At 44.8% G+C, this 17,772-nt stretch overlaps 1 protein-coding gene across 1 annotated transcript; it reads right to left on the reverse strand.

Annotated features, from left to right (window-relative positions):
• Positions 1-386: 386 nt before the first annotated feature.
• SPR (sepiapterin reductase) lies at positions 387-5,623 on the reverse strand. The gene is made up of 3 exons (XM_003125032.5): positions 5,283-5,623; positions 4,420-4,710; positions 387-1,164 (listed from the first exon to the last, which is right to left on the reverse strand). The coding sequence occupies exons 1-3, from the start codon at positions 5,602-5,604 to the stop codon at positions 977-979; spliced, it is 801 nt and encodes a 266-aa protein (XP_003125080.1). The 5' UTR covers positions 5,605-5,623; the 3' UTR covers positions 387-976.
• Positions 5,624-17,772: the final 12,149 nt, after the last annotated feature.

Below are 17,772 nucleotides of genomic sequence, written 5' to 3' on the forward strand. Positions count from 1 at the left end.
GAAATGACGACAGCACCCCAAGTTTGGGTTAATTGCCTCAGGAACACCCCTGGGCCCACCAAATCAGGGAGTCAGTCATGGGACCTGTATCAATGAAGAAAGCGACAGGAGTTTCGTCATGGCTCAGTGGTTAATGCATCTGACTGGGAACCGTGAGGTTGCAGGTTCGATCCCTGGCCTTGCTCAGTGGGTTAAGGATCCGGCATTGCCGTGAGCTGTGGTGTAGGTTGCAGACACGGCTCAGATCCCGCGTTGCTGTGGCTCTGCCGTAGGCCAGTGGCTACGGCTCCGATTGGACCCCTAGCCTGGGAACCTCCATATGCTGTGGGAGCGGCCCAAGAAATGGCAAAAAGACAAAAAACAAAACAAAACAAAAAAAAAACAAATAAGAAAGCAACAACCTACATTTTATTTGCAGCTACCATTAACACGTACTTCAGCTCTCAGGGCTCCTCTCCTCATGATGGGGATGGACAGCAGGTTCTGGAGAGAAGCAGCAGCAGAACGAGGACACAAAGTTGAAGAGAAGGTCCAGGAGGCATCCCTGTGGGCTGGGACTTGGCTGTCCTCCTTCCCCTCCAGACCAACTGTGAATCTTCATTTTGACACAAGCTCCCCCTCCTCCCTGGGGACTGACCAGGGGCAGGAGACCCAACTTCCTCTCCTCGGTGTTTCAGCTTCTTGTCCTGCTTTTCCCATCCCTAATATTCTACTCCCCAGGAGAGAGAAACACCAACACCCCTAACTTGTCTCTCTCAAGCCTCCTCCTCACTCAGGGTGCTCAACACCGACTCCTGAGAACTGGGACCTCTACCCAAGGCCCTCATAGCTGCTGGCTGGATCTGAGAGCAGGACAGTAGCAGGAAAGCTTATCTGCATAAGGCTGGCTTGTGGCAGGATGTGGGGATCTAGAGGGCTCCTGGGTGTGCCTGAAAGGGGAGGAAGAAAGCCCCAGGAAGCCAAGCACATGGGCTTATTAATTATAGAAGTCGACATGGGCTCCAGACTTGAATTCATCCTTTTGCAGCAAGTTCAGCAGTTTCTGGGCTGATACCTTGCAATCCACAAGTTCCCCCTTTCTCTTCAGCTCCTGCAGCCTTTTTCGCAAATCTGGGTCCACGGAAGCCTCCCGGGCTATCTGCTGCATGTCTGTGTCCAGGGGACCTAGGGAACAAAGAGCACAAGATAAGGGAACACTGCCGAGGCAGTGGCCTCTATTGTGTGTGAGGACTGGGGTAGAGTCAGATCTGGCCAGAAGGTAACACCTCATCTTGGCTGACATGTGTGGTCAGAATCACCTGTGGTCTCTTCTCCCAAACCTCAAACCTCCATCACTTCCTCCTCCCACCCACTCTGCCCCTACAGCCAACTAGTCACCAGGTAGGACCCTTCTGCTTCTATATTCTACAAGCAGGGCCCTTACTCAACACTGGTTCTCTCCCTGCTTCAACTCCCTCTGTAGCCCTCTCTAAAAATACCTTGCTAAGTCATCACTGGGAGCAGCAAATGGCAGCACAGCAATTTCTAGCCCTGCCCGAGAGAAACATCCATTTGAATAACTAATTGCACATGGAATCATCTTCACCAGAACCAAGGATTCCAGGTGAGGGACTATACCACCTGGGTTGAATCGGAGAAATAAGAAGGGAGGTGGGAAAGCCAGATTCACATGACCCCATCACCCCTCCCCCAAGCCCGGTGGATGAGTGTGGACAGAGACACCTTCCCATGGTAGGAGAGTGAACACCCAACTTCCTTGGGGGCTTCAGAGTCAGCCTAATCCAGCAGCAGACCCACCGCTTTGACCCTAGGTGGCTCCCTGTGGGCTCCTATGAACCCAGGGCCCCAGCTCACCCCAGTGCTTACCAGCTGTAGTGGTCCCAGAAGCCCCAGGCAGCTCCCTGGGCTGCAGGCTCCCACAGGGCCCCTGGGAAACCAGGCCCCTGATCCACTCTGGCTCTAGCTGGCTCCAATGGCCTCCACTGGTTCCCATGGCATCAAGCTCCTGTGAACCCAGGCTTCTAGCACATCCCAGCACTAGCCAATGCCCATGACCACAGATGGCTCCTACGGGTCCAGGCTTATAGTCAGTGTCTGTGAACCTAAGCTTTAAGTGGGTACCCACAAACCCAGGTTGCAGCCAGGCCCAGCACCAGGCTGACCACTGTGGACCCAGGCTTTCGATCCACTCTAGCATCAGGCTGCCGAAGGACTCTAGCAGCAAGCCTGCCATGAAGATCACCAGACGGCCTACCCAGAATCACCGATGGGTCGACTGGTGAAAGGCTCTGCCCACTGAACTCAGTCTATAAAGACTGGAAGAAATGCCTGTTTCCTCAAATGCACAAACATCAATCCAAGGCCACGAGGATCATGAATAACCAAGGAAATAGGACACCACTAAAGGCAACTAATACAGCTGATGCCTGACCCTAAAGAAATGAGATCTATGAACTGCCTGACCAAGAATTCAGAATAATCCTCTTAAAGAAATTCAGTGAGTTATAAGAAAACACAGATGTCTAAATGAAACCAGGAAAACGATGCATGAACAAAATAAGAACCTTGGCAAAGAAATAAAAACCACTAAAAAAAAAAAAAAAAAACAAAACCCAACTAAAATCCTGAAGAAAACAATGTCTTAAGAATTTGATAGAGAGGTCACTAGCATAAAAAACTAGTGAAATAGAAGACAGATCATCTGAAATCATCTAGTTAGAACAGCAACAAGAAAAAAGAATGTGAGCACGAAGAAAGCCTACATGAGGTAAGGTTTACCCTTAAAAGAAACAATCTGTATATTAGGGAGTCCCAGAGAGAAAAAAGAGGAACAGAAAGCTTCTTTAAAGAAGTAATAGCTGAAAACTTTCCAAATCTGGGGAAAGACTTATACATCCAAGTTTATGATGCGAATATATTTCAACCCCAAACTATCTTCTCCAAGACACCAGGGCTAGATGGTTTTACTGGTGAACTGTGTCTGTTTTATATGCCAATACCATACTATTTTGATGTCAAACTATTTCATAAGATAGTATGATAGCAGAGAGTGTGATGCTGGAGAGTTTTGTTCTTCTTCCTCAAGAATGCTCTGGCTACTTAGGGTCTTTTTCTTTTTTGGTGGGGTAGTGCCTATGGCATGTGGAAGTTCCCAGACCAGGGATCAAACCTGTGCCACAGCAGCAACCTGAGCTGCTACAATGACAACGTCAGCTCCTTAACCTGCTGCGCCACAAGAGAATTCCTATTCAGGGTCTTTTGCGTTCTCTGTCTGTGAAAAATGGCACTGGAATTTTGACAGAGATTGCATTAAACTTGTAGATTGTTTGGGTAGTAAGGACATTTCAACAATATTAATTCTTCCAATCCATGAGCATGGCATCTTTCCATTTATTTTGTATCTTCTTCAATTTCTTTCATCAATATCTTATCTTTTTCAGTGTACAGTTCTTTTACCTCCTTGGTTAAATGTATTCCAAGGTATTTTATTGTTTTTGATTCAATTATAAATGGGCCTGTTTTCTTAATTTCTCTTTCTGATAGTTCATTATTAACGGATAGAAATGTAACTCATTTTTTATATTGTTTTTGTATCCTGCAACCTTAATGAATTTATTAGTTCTAACAGTTTTTTGGTAAAGCCTTTAGGGTTTCCTATATATAATATCACCTGTAAATAGAGTTTTATTTCTTCCTCTCCAATCTGGATGTCTTTTATTTTTCTTGCCTCACTGTTCCAGCTAGGATTTCCAATACCATGTTGAATAAAAGTGGGAAGAACAGCTTCCTTGTCTTGTTCCTGATCTTAGAGAAAAAGCAGCTTTTTATCATCGACTATGCTAGTTGTGGGCTTGTCATATACAGCCTTTATTATTTTCGGATACACTCACTCTATACACATTTTGCTGAGTTTTTTTGTCGTTTGTTTGTGTGTCTTGTTTTTTTTTTTAGGGCGGCACCTGCAGCATATGGAAGTTCCCAGGCTAGGGGATGAATCAGGGCTGCAGCTGCTGGCCTACACCACAGCCACAGCAACGCTAACAATTAGACAGCACTTCCCAGTGAGGCATAACTTTCACAAGTATTACCTCCTTCAGTCCTCCAAACTGCCCTGTGAGACAGGTAGCAACTGCCCTGTTTCACATGAAAAAATGAGGTACAGGCCTGGAATTCAAACCCGAATCATCTCTCAGACTCTAACATCTCAGACTCCCTGGCCCCACTTTCAAGTCCAGGCAGCTCCCACTCTCAATCCATACCCTCTAAGTACAGCTCCCTGACCCTGCTAGCACTAACTTCCTTGAAGCCTATATTTCCCTTATTTTCCTGGAAGGGTTAGCAAGAGTAGGCTCCTTGAGCAGGGGTCAGAGAGTAACCCCCTGCTTCTGGAGACAGGGATGGCTGTAGTGCTTCACCTACCTGGGGCATAGCTCAGCACTCTCAAACTAGGGTCCTCTGCAGCCAGAACCTGATATATCATGTCACGGGCAGCCTTCCCTGCACAGTACAGGGCCCAGCCTTTGAAGGGCTTCACAGCACAGATTGATGAGATGTTAACCACCATTCTGCTGAGGCCAGGACTGTCAGGAAAAGCCTTCAAGAAGCTGGAAGTCAGGCAGAGCATGGACGTCAAGTTCAGAGCCCAGTAGCTGTTCACTTCAGCTGAGTCAGTCAGGTCCACAAAGCTTTTGGACACATCTCCAAGAGAGGCTGCAAAACAAAACCTTAGGAATCACCCAGTGTAGGCAGAGTTTTCCCTTCCCCCAGCCCCCTCCAAATTCTTCCAGACACCCCCTTCCCATCCAGACCTAAAAGAGCAATCTCCCTAGTGCTTCCAAAGACGCCTCCCTCTTCCCAGCGCTGCAGACATACATACCTGGGAACCTTCTCACCAGAAACTGCAGCCTGAGAAAGCGCATGCCCTGCTCTGGGACTGGGACTGGGGTTGGGGGGAACCCTGAGGGGCATTTGGAAAGGGGGGAACTGACTTCAGCTGGGAGACCTCACGCCCTAATTCATGCCTCCGCCAGAGGGCACTGAGCAAGACAATCAGAAAAGTTCTACAGGCGTTTTGGAAAACATGGAGTTGAAACGGGGGTGGGTGCGGTGAGGAAGAGGGGAAGGAGCAAGAGGTCTTCCTCAGCACCTCACTGAAACCAGGACTTTCAGGCGTCATTTCTAACTCCCTGGCGGAGGTGAGAGGGAGAGAGAACCAAAAGAGGCCTGCAACAGTATCCCAAGCGCTCACCCTGGGAGTCCGCCCCCTCCGAGGGGCCTCTTACCCGCATTGTTGAAGAGCAGCACTCGCTGCAGGCCCTCGGGTCTGGGGAGCTCGCGCAGCGCGCCCAGCAACTGCTGCAAGCCGGCCTCGGCGCCCAGATCAGCGGGCACCCGCACCACGCGCAGGTCAGGCCGCTCGGAGCCCAACTCGGCCTCCAGGTGCCGCAGCGCCTCGTCGTTGCGGGCGGTTAGGACCAACACGGAGCCAGGCGACAGCAGCGGGGCCAGGAGCTGTGCCAGCGTCCGTCCGAAACCGCGGGAGGCCCCGGTCACCACGCACAGGGCGCGCCCCAGGCCGCCAACCTTACCGACGCCATGCTCCATGCTTCCAAATTCGACGAGTAACTGCTGCGACCCGAAACCAGTCAGGGGTCTGGGCGGCCGTGGTGGGCGGGGCCTTAGTGGAAGTAGGCGGAGGCCCCGCCCCGCGGGGGCGGAAACCAAAGGCGCCAGGCGGAGAGCTGACCCCGTTAGTTTCCTAGGCAACTAGCGGTGAAATTGGAGCTAACTGCGGGGTCCCGGCAAGCGCAGAGCTGCTAAACCCGAGGCTGCAGGAGGCGCAGCCCCCATAGGAAATCCTAACCCAGTGCGGAGAGAGGAGGCGTTATCCTTCGCCCCGCGCGCCCGCAGTTTCAGTCCTTGGCTGGGACGCATGCTTCTCCCAACTCCTGACCCAACTTGCTTGCACAAATGACTTCCTCCAGGTCAGGCAGTGTTGCTCCTTGCCGGGCATCCCTGCACGTGGCAGATGCCATTGTAGGGATAGAGGTCCTTACTGGAACTCACCGCCCCAGGGTCACTCGAGCTACCCCCTGGGGAACACAGTCGCTCCTGCACTCATGTTGCACTTTTCCAAGTAGGCAATTCCATCTACTCCCACCGTCAAGGTTTTGCAGTCATTTGTCTACTTAAGCCCTGTGCTTCACAAAAGCCACATTTCCAGTTTTTTTGTTTTTTTGTTTTTTTTTCCCCGAGAGCGGGAAGAGGGGAAAGTTGGCAGACTGCTACAGATCTCCTTGAAGAGGAGTCTTTTCAGAGTTTAGCAAGGGCGGTAAGGAACCTCCATAGCTCAGGCCGAACTTCACAGGGCTGGTCCCTGCTCAGGGGACAGACTGCAAAATTGCCTTTCAAACTCCTAGTGAAATGCATTTTGCTCCCCTGTTCTGTGGGCTGTCCTTATGAACATCAAAACTATTTTGGAAGCTTTTCACTTTCCACTTAGGTGCCTTTACCATAAACTTTTTGTAACATGTCCAGCCCAGACTGTACATCATGGTGGAACATATTCTAGGAACAAATGAAATAACAAAGAAACCTTAACTTCATGCAGTAGATTTATTTGTTAATATGCACAGTATTTTGAAACTATTTTCTGTAGAATAGAAAAATAAATAATTATGCTAACTGATGTGAGGAGCTGAGATTTTTTTCAGTGTTAGAGAAAAGAGACCAACAATAAATTCAAGGAAGTTAGTAGGAACAATCTCTAAAATGAGTTTGAATTGGAAGTCAGTGCACTGTAAAACTAATTGCAATTGCTTTTACTTTTACGCATTGACACCGGAAAGTTTTCCTTTTTTTAATTTTTATTTTATGTTTTAATTTTTTTAAAAAATTTTTTTCTTTTTAGGGCTGCACCCATGGCATAGGGAGGTTCCCAGGCTAGGGGTTGAATCTGAGCTGTAGCTGCCGGACTATGCCACAGCCATAGTCCCAACCGAGTCTGCAGTCTACAACCACAGCTCACAGCAACACCTGATCCCCAACCCACTGAGTGAGCCCCGGGATCGAACCTGTGTCCCCATGGATACTAGTCAGATTCCTTTCTGATGAGCTGTCACAGGAACTCCCAGAAACAGTTTTCTATTGTGTGACTTATTCAATGCCTATTGTTACAGAGAAAAACAAATCTGATTCCATATTGGATGTATACCTTTAGCTCTAACCCCTGTGCTCTGTTGCTTGTGCTTTGTCATGCTGGCTCTGCACCTTTTGTAAAAAAAATGTTGCCTGTAGTCTGAAATATACAGGGTAGCACTTTCTCACGTCTCCAACCTTTAGAAGTAAAGTATTTTCTCATTCAAATAGAGATAAGAAGTTGCAGGACAAAGAATAATATTTATCTGTTGGAGGTTTATAGGAACAAAGACCAGAGTTCCATGGACAACTGCAAGAATAAAGTCCAGTACAAGTGTGCAACAACCAGCCAAACTCTTTCCCTTTTCAGTTTATTTTTTTTTTTATTTTTTATTTTTTCCCTTTTCAGTTTAAAAGAAACCTGAATTCTAACCTGGGTTCTTGGGACACTAGTCCACCATTTTCCTGTCTGCTGGCTTTCTGAATAAAGTCACTCTTCCTTATCCTCTCTTGACCTCACCTCTCTATTGACCTGTCCTGTGGTGAGCAGTCCAAGCTTGGACTTAGTAATGCTATGATCACCTTTTTAAAGTGTTCTCCTTACACCAATGGCAGAGACTAAAGTGGTGCACAAAGTCTACACTTGTGTTTTGTTTGGCCCATTAACCCCCTTTTTTTCTTTTAAAATTCGAAGTAACATTTCTAAAGTGGAAGATTTTACATCATATCAGAATTTCCAGTTTCTTTTGAATTTGGGAAGGTCTGGCAAATTGGGTACTTTTTTTTTTTTTTTTTTTTTTTTTTTTTTTTAGTGGCCACACCCAGGGCATATGGAAGTTCCTGGGCCAGGGATTGAATCTGAGCCACCGCTATAATCCTACCACAACTGGAGCAATGCTGAATTCTTAACCCACTGTATCGTAGTGGGAATTCCAACTTTAGTTTTTTCTTTTTTGTATTTTAGGTTTATTTGTTTGTTTGTTTGCTTGCTTATTAGGGCCTCACCCACAGCATATGGAAGTTCCCAGGCTAGGTTCAAATTGGAGCTATAGCTGCCAGCCTACACCACAGCCAAGCCATAGCAACTTGAGGTCTGAGTCACATCTGCAACCTAAACCACAACTCATGGGCTCAGGCAACACCAGATCCCCAACCCACCGAGCGAGAACAGGGATTGAACCTGTATCTTCATGGAATCTAGTCGGATTCATTTCCACTTCACCACAAAGGTAACTCCCTCCCCCCACCCCCAACTTGTTTTTTTTCCCTCAAGAGTTTTCTCTAGTAATATTTGAAAGCTCTGCAGGTGATTCTGAAACTGACAGCATTGATGGCTTGAACCTAGCCAGAACCCAGATTGGGACTTGAACCCACAGTTTTTAAATTAGAATCACTCACCCAGTGTCTGAACTTCATGAGGTTCAGGTTCTTTTTGCCTCAGTGCACAAAGGAATTCAAGGAGACAAAGTGATAGGCAAGAAATAGATGTATTAAGATAGGATGCTTGGAAGAGATACAAGCAGGCAGGCAAGGTGACTCTGCCCCAGGATGAGGTGGGCTACAGTTTTATGATCCAAGGGGAGTGTGGGGAGGGGGGGACTACCCCCACTTCCTCTTTGGTCTCCAGTAGCTCCTTCTTGGTCTCCAGTAAGAGAGTATTTGACCTTATAAGGTCAAACTAGGACTGTAATGGTGCTTATTCAAATCAGCAGAAGGGCGAACCTTAAACTCCTGCCCTTGGTCTGAACCTGAAAGCACAGCCCCCACAAAATGACCTTAGGCATAACCCACACCTCCACTAGTCAAGCAAGCCTGCCTTGTTCTGATGGCTTTCTTGAGCAGTTAACTTACAGTGATCTCCCAAAGTTCCCTTGGTTTTGTCTAATCTATGGTCCCTTATTGGGACTTATACAGCTACCTGTGTTACTATCCTACTTTGTCCCTCTCTCTCCTAATGTGTGGACAAGTTTGGGAACTACTGCAATAGTAATTGGCAGTAACGTTTTGGTTTTTTTATTTGTTCTTTTTTTTTTTTTTTTTTTTAGGGCAGCACCTGCAGTATATGGAAGTTCCCAGGCTAGGGGTTGCATTGGAGCTAGAGCTGCCCGTCTACACCACAGCCACAGCAACATGGGACCCAAGCTGCATCTATGACTTATACCACAGCTCACTGCAACGCTGGATCCCTGACCCACTGAGTGAGGCCAGGGATCGAACCCGCATCCCCATGGATACTAGTCAGATTCATTTCTGATGTGCCATGATGGCAATTTCCAGCAGTAAGTTTTTAAGGGCACAAATGCCTGAAAGGTAAGAGATATGTTAAGGTAGATGTAAAAACCTAAACCTGACAAAGGCCATTAGAAGAAAAACTGTCAAAATTTAAATAAAATCTATAGGTTAGTTCCTGACACTGAATTACAGTTAAAAAAAAAAATGTTAAGCCTTGGAAACTGGTAAAAGAACTGGAAAATTCTACATTTTAACAGATATTTCCTGAAATAACTCTTAAAATGTTAGAATAATTCTATACCCCAACAGGTAGTATATATGTATGTCCATTTCATTTTTCAACTCTTTACATTTTAGTAAGATTGTGTACTTTTATTTCTTGTGTGAGTTGATTGCTCATGCTCTGCCCATTTTTCTATTAAGCTTCTTTGCGGTTTCTTTGTTTAATTTTTTTTTTTTTTTTTTTTTTTTTGGTTTTTTAGGGCAGTACCCGCAGCATATGGCTGTTCCCAGGCTAGGGATCTAATCAGAGCTACAGCTGCCGGGCCACACCACAGCCACAACAACGCCAGATCTGAGCCACGTCTGCAACCTACACCACAGCTCATGGCAATGCTGGATCCTTAACCCACTGAGTGAGACCAGGATTCAAACCCACAACCTCATGGTTCCTAGTTGGATTCATTTCCACTGCGCCACGACGGGAATTCCTAAATTTTTTTTCTTTACTCAAGTTTTCTTTGTTCTACTTTTTTCCCTATTACTTTGGAAATTATAGATCCTACTTTTAGTCTACCAATGGTTACTTTTGAAATAAAATTATAAATGTGTGAACTTTTATCTTTCCATCAATATCAATAACAAAACATACTTAGGGGAAAAGAGTGTGACTCTGGTTTTGGAGGTAAACAGGCCTGGTTGGAATTCTAGTCTTACCTCTTACTGTGCAAACTTGGCCAATTCATGTAACATCTTTAAATCTTGGTTATTTAATAGGCTTGTTTATTCAACATTGCACAAATATTTGTTAAGTGGCTGTTATGAACCAGGAAATGGGCTAGGCTCTGGAGATGTAATTATGATTAACTCAGACAATCCCAGTGTTCATAGTGGATGGACTGAGGCAACTAAATATAAAGCACTTAATACATTGCTTGATAATACAGTAAATAGTAGATATTATTATTATTACACTTCTATATTATGAGAGATTTAACATATTTTAATTCCTTTCTCCAAGCCTTTCCATGTACCAGCTTTAGATTCAACTTAATAATATTTTGTTATTATTATTTATTATTATTGTTACTTATTATTACATTATATCTTCTCCTTCAGGAATTATTTTTGATATCTTTACTCTTTCATCTCATCAGCATGGAAACAAAGTACTTAAAGACTACCTCTAGGTTGCAACTAGAGATTATCACACTAAATGAAGTAAATTAGAAAGAGAAAGACAGGAGTTCCCGATGTGGCGCAGTGGAAAAGAATCTGACTAGTAACCATGAGGTTTCAGGTTTGATCCCTGGCCTCGCTCAGTGGGTTAAGGATCCGGCATTGCTGTGAGCTGTGGTGTAGGTCGTAGATGTGGCTCAGATCTGGTGTTGCTGTGGCTGTGGTGTAGGTGGGCAGCTCTAGCTCTGATGCAACCCCTAGCCTGGGAACTTCCATATGTCATGGGTTCAGCCCTAAAAAGCAAAAAAAAGAAAGAGAAAGACAAATACCGTATGATATCACTTATATGTGGAATCTCAAATATGGCACAAATGAACCTGTCCACAGGACAGAAACAGACTCAGACATAGAGAAGAGACCTGTGGTTGCCAAGGAGGAGTGGGATGGACTGAGAATTTGGGGTTAGTAGTTGCAAACTATTACATTTAGAATGGATAAACAACAAGGTCCTACTCTATAGCACAGGGAATTAACTATATCCAGTCTCCTGGAATAATCTTTTCCATGATGGAAAATATTATTTTGAAAATATGTATGACTGAGTTACTTTGCTGTACAGCAGAAATTGACACAACATTCTAAATCAACTATACTTTAGTAAAAAGAAAGGCTAACTATGTTTTCTGGTCGCATGGCTATATATTTCTATGCTGCCACATCTTCCATATGCTTTATTTTGATTCATTCTTCAGTCAACTGGAGTACTTCTTTGAAGTTTTGTTTTTTTTTTTTTTTGGAGAAAATATATAAGTTGTTTACTTTTTGAGGCCTTGAATATATAAAAATATCTTCTGTTACTCTCCTTATGAACAAGACCGTGATAGGGCATAGAATTATTGACTAATAATATTTTTGATACTCTGAAATAAGGCTGTATCACCTTTCTAATATTTAATGTTACCTAAAAAAGAAGTCTGCTATTACTGTTTTTTTATTTTGTAAGCAGTCCATTTTATTCCTGACTGTTTTCATATAGGATCATTTATTTATACCTGAAACTTTGAGTCTAATTGGTATGCCTGGGTATAGGCTCATTTTTATCATTTATTAATTTATTACACAAAGTTTTGCCTTCATTTTTGCTTTTTAGGGCCACATGTGCAGCATATGGAAGATCTAAAGTGGGAGTTCCCTTCATGGCTCAGGGGTTCACAAACCCAACTTTTATCCGTGAAGATGTGGGTTTGATCCTTGACCTCGCAGTGGGTTAAGGAGCCGGCATTGCCGTGAGCTGTGGTGTAGCAGATGCGGCTCAGATCCTGAGTTGCTGTGGCTGTGGTGTTGGCTGGCAGCTGTAGCTCTGAGTGGACCCCTGGCCTGGGAACTTCCATATGCCACAGGTATAGCCCTAAAATTAAAAAAAAAAAAAGGTTCCCAGGCTAGGGGCCCAATCAGAGCTACAGCTGTTGGTCTAACCACAGCCACAGCCACATCCACAGCAATGCGGGATCCCTGACCCACTGACTGAGGCCAGGGATCAAACCTGCATCCTCACAGATACTAGTCCAGTTCGTTTCTTCTGTGCCACAGTGGGAACTCCCTATTACACAAAGATTTATTGAGCATTACCATATTTTTGTGGTAGCTTTGTGGGTGTTTTGTTAGGGAAATTCAAGTCTTTCTTCAGTTTAGGGACATCTTTCTATAACTTACTTCATTATAGTCTCTTAACTAGAATCCCACTGTTAGTTCATTAATCTCCTGGGTCTTTCCCCAATTGTTATATAGTTTCACTTGCTATCACATTAATATCTTTATCTTTTTTATGTGAATTCCATAAGTATTTCTTGAACCAGCTTTTATGTATTTATTTAGAAGCTTTTTTTTTTTTTTTTTTTTTTTGCTTTTTAGAGCAGCACCTGTGGTATATGGAAGTTCCCAGGCTAGGGGGCAAATCGGAGCTGTAGCTGCCGGCCTACACCACAGCCACAGCAACACCAGATCTAACCAGCATCTGTGACCTACACCACAGCTCACAGCCATGCTGGATCCCCGTCCCACTGAGCAAGGCCAGGAATTGAACCCACATCCCTATGGATACTAGTTGGAATAGGGAGTTCGCCATGAAGGGAACTCCCTATTCATGCAGCAGCTTGATGTGGGATCTCAGTTCCTAGACCAGGGATTGAACAGGGCTGCAGCAATGAAAACACTGTATCCTAAACACTAGGCCACCAGGGAACTCCCCTGAACCAGCCTTTTAAATTACCATAGCATGAATCTGTAAGTCTCCTTAGGTTTACCTTGTTGAATGTAGGGCTTCAGATGGCTCTAAGGCATAAAGATGGAGCTCAGTGTAGCAGTCAAATTCAGCACTTTGCAAAATGGATTATTGTCATATACAAGGAGATTATGAGTTTTATATGAATTTTTTTCTGTGCCTGTGGCATGCATGTGGACCCTCTTCACAAGAGAACTACAAGAATTTGATGAAGGGTGTGTGTGTGTGTGTGTGTGTGTGTGTGTGTGTTTAGGAAGTGGTTTCTAGGCCTGTTTTTACTGACCATGGAGAGAAGATACTGATAGTTTGCAAAGTCCAAGCACTCCAGAAACCTTTGAATTAATAGCAAATGGAAAACCCACAGATACAACACAAATAAAAGAAGTATCCCAAACCTCTGAACAAAGAGTGGATTAAACATAACCATCTAATCTTGCTTCCTCCTGAAATATCACTAAAACTAATAAAGCTTTTTCTTTCCTTTCCTTTTATGGCTGGGACTGTGGCATATGGAAGTTCCTAGGCCAGGGACTGAATCTGAGCAGCAGCTGTGACCTAAACCCATTGTGCTGGGTGGGAGATTGAACCTGCACCTGCACAGCAACCCAAGTTGCTACAGTTAAATTCTTAACTCACTGCACCACAGCGGGAACTCCTTGTTGTTGTTTTAAAAGACACAAACATATTTGGCTTGGGAGATGGGAAAGGAGGTGATAACTACAAAATTTTGGAGGCCAGAAATAACACGGAGACCAAAGGAAGCCAAATTGTTGGCAGAAATGGGGAGCACTGAGATCCAACTCAATCTACTGGAAGAATTCTAAAAAGGATCAGAAACTGGTAACACCAACTATCTCTAGATTACAGGTAATGAAGCAGGCTACAACAAATGGGTAACAGCTATTTAAAAGCCAGTGAGGAGTTCCCGTCGTGGCGCAGTGGTTAACGAATCCGACTAGGAACCATGAGGTTGCGGGTTCGGTCTCTGCCCTTGCTCAGTGGGTTGAGGATCCGGCGTTGCCGTGAGCTGTGGTGTAGGTTGCAGACGTGGCTCGGATCCCGAGTTGCTGTGGCTCTGGCGTAGGCCAATGGCTACAGCTCCAATTAGACCCCTAGCCAGGGAACCTCCATATGCCGTGGGAGCGGCCCAAAGAAATAGCAAAAAAAACAAAAAATAAAAAAATAAAAGCCAGTGAGATCCTAAATCCACCCCTACATACACACACACACACACACACACACACACACCCCTATGCCCGTCTAATCCTCCCCTGCCCCAGATGAAGACTTTTATGGACTGAATATTTGTTCCCCCCTAAAATCCATACGTTGAAATCCTAGCCTCAATGTGAAGTGGGACATTTGGAAGGTAATTAGTTCATAAGGGTGGAGCCATTATTAATAGGATTAGTGCCCTTATAAGAAGGAATGCAAGAGCTGGTTCTTGTTCTCTGCCATGTAAGACAATGAGAAGGTGGCCGTCTGCAAACCAGGAAGGGGGCCCTCACCAGACACGGGATCTGCTGGCACTTTGATCTTGCATTTCCCAGCCTCCTACCTGTGAAAAATGAATCTTTGTTGTTTAAGCCACCCAGCCAACGTAATTTATTACAGCAGCCCAAACGGTCTAAGATGAAGACTAAAGGTTAATTTTCTGGAAAGGAACAAACATAGGCTCTCTAGGCTAGAGAGTACCAAGTACAGTTGTGGGTACCAGCACCCCGATAAATGGAGAGGAGGGAATGAGGAGGCAGGGGTAAGTGACCCCCAGCCTTTTCTCCCCCTGGGCCCTAAGAATGATGACAGCCAGGCCTAGATCCTTCACACTACAGATTGGAAGAATCTTCCTTGGGGAATCTAACCACACCAAGAAGAAAGACTGAACATCAGGAGTTCACCAACAAATGGCCTAGCCAAATCACCTTGTAATGAAGTTCAATGTCAACAAGCCCCATTCGCTTACTCACGGTTTTCAAATAAATGTTTAGTTCCCTTACCCCAAGTATAAAATAGCCTATGAATGAAATGAGAACAAGATATTATAAAAAAGGATATTCAGAGAACAAAAGAGTTGTTGGAGATTAAAAATATGATAGCAGAATTGTTATAAAAATAATAGACTGGCAGGAAGATAAATTTGAGAACATTTTCCAGATAGTAGAGCGTAAAAGATAAAATTAGGTAAAAAAAAAAAAAAGAGGCAAGAATATTCGTGGACCAATCCAGGAGATACAAAATTTGAATGATAATCATTTTATAGGAGTTCCCATTTTGCTAGCAGTTGCAGCTCCGATTCAACACCTTGACCGGGAAATTCCCTATGCCACAGGTACAACCCTAAAAAGAAAAAAAAAAAATAGAAAAAGAATTCCATAAAGAGAGAGAGAAAGAAAGGAAAAGGCAAAGAAAAAGAGGAAAAGCAATCATTAATGAAATCATTCAAGAAAAAAGCCCAGAATAAAAGGGCGTGAGTTTCTAGATCAAAAACCACATGAATTTCTAGAGTTCCTGTCGTGGCTTAGTGGTTAATAAATCCGACTAGGAACCATGAGGTTGCGGGTTCGGTCCCTGCCCTTGCTCAGTGGGTTAACGATCCGGCGTTGCCGTGAGCTGTGGTGTAGGTTGCAGACGCGGCTCGGATCCCGTGTTGCTGTGGCTCTGGCGTAGGCCGGTGGCTACAGCTCCGATTCAACCTCTAGCCTGGGAACCTCCATATGCCTTCGGGAGCGGCCCAAGAAATAGCAACAACAACAACAACAAAAGACAAAAGACAAAAAAAAAAAAAAAAAAAAAAAAAAGAATTTCCACTGAGTACCCAGCACAAAGGATGAAAATAGGCTATATGGCAAGGCTTTGAACAATGGAAGTAAAGGAAAGATCCTACAAACTTCTAGAAAAAGAAGTAAAAACAAAAAGAAACATCATGTAGAAACAAAGGATTGCAGTCAGGAAGTCTTTGACGTCCAGACAGCCATGCCAGAAATTCTGAAGAAAAATGATTTCTAATCTTGAATTCTACACCCACACAAACACTAAGTATGCATAAGGGTAGACGACAGGGCCTTTCCAGTTGTACAGCTCTCAAGATAGTTTCTTGCATACCCTTCATCAAGAAGTTCCCTGGGGATTATGGCACTAAAATAAGGTAAATCCAAAAAAAAAAAAAAAGGGAGAGAGAGAAAAGAAGAAGAGGACATGGGATGTAGAAGATAAAACACAAAACACAGGAGAGAGGTACTAGGAACTCCAATGATACTGGCTGAATTACTTGACCGCAGATGGAAGTGTTTATTTCTCTCAGTCAGAGGCAGATTGCTCTGCTAGGAATGTAGGGGGCTCTCTCTTCCATGAGATGGTCCAGGGGCCCAACTCCTTCTTGTTACTTGGCCATGAACATGGTTGTTGTCCTCATGGACATGGTTGAGTCTGGCTAACCAGCACTCCATCTACAGTTCCATCTTCAGGAAGAAGTGGGCAAGCAGCTCCCGCTCCCATCTCATCATCCAGAACTGACTGCATGATGTATGTGCTAAGAACAAAAGAAACCGCATGCTCCTGGGCTATAGCAACATTCCGACTTCATTACTGTCATTGCCCAACAGCTCCTGCCTTTCTTTAGCCGCTTGAGGAAAGGTAAAAGAAATCAGAGCCGATCTGCCCTCCTCTCTCCCAGACCATGTTTGTCCTTCTGCCTCAAAACTCATCTTTTCTGGAGTTCCCGTCGTGGCGCAGTGGTTAACGAATCCGACTAGGAACCATGAGGTTGCGGGTTCGGTCCCTGCCCTTGCTCAGTGGGTTAACGATCCGGCGCTGCCGTGAGCTGTGGTGTAGGTTGCAGACGCGGCTCGGATCCCGCGTTGCTGTGGCTCTGGCGTAGGCCGGTGGCTACAGCTCCGATTCAACCCCTAGCCTGGGAACCTCCATATGCCGCGGGAGCGGCCCAAGAAATAGCAACAACAACAACAACAACAAAAAAGACAAAAAAAAAAAAACTCATCTTTTCTTTATTACCTCCTTTGACCTGGGATTCCTCAACATTTGGCTACCTGGTGACAGCTGCTTTTATGTGTATTCTTTAGTTTCACTCATTCATTTATTTCTGCATTCATTCATCAACATTTTTTTTCTTGTATCCTTTTAGGGCTGGACCCCATGGCATGTTGACGTTCCTGTTCCCAGGCTAGGGGTCAAATTGGAGCTGCTTCAGCTGCTGACCTACTCCACAGACACGGCAACACGTGATCCGAGCCGGCTGCAACCTACACCACAGCTCTTGGCAACCCGGGATCCTTAACCCACTGAACCCTGATCCTCATGGATACTAGTCAGGTTCCTTACCCCTGAACCACAAGGGGAACTCCCCATAACCATTTATTGAATGTCTGTAGAGAGCACTGGGCTTCCAAGACCCCACATCCACACCACATTTAGGCACTAAGGATACATCAGTTTAAAAAATAGGCTGAAACTGGAGTTCCTGCTATGGTGAGATGGAATCCAAGGCCTCTCTGGAGCGCTGGAATGGACGCAGGTTCGATCCCCTGCCTGGCACAGTGGTTAAGGACACAGTGTTTCTCCAATCCCTGCGAGGGAACTCCATACGCCCTAGACAGCCAAAAATAAAAATAATAAAAAATAGACTGAAATGAATGTGATGCTGGAAGTCAACTTCATATCAACGATACCCCAGATTTTTATTTGTTTTCATTTTGCAAGGCACAGGT

This window comes from Sus scrofa, chromosome 3 (assembly GCF_054392235.1).
Source record: "Sus scrofa isolate SSC_HxYL_T2T_F1_AM1 chromosome 3, Sscrofa_HxYL_maternal_Yorkshire_Landrace_v2.0, whole genome shotgun sequence".
Classification (NCBI taxonomy): domain Eukaryota; kingdom Metazoa; phylum Chordata; class Mammalia; order Artiodactyla; family Suidae; genus Sus; species Sus scrofa.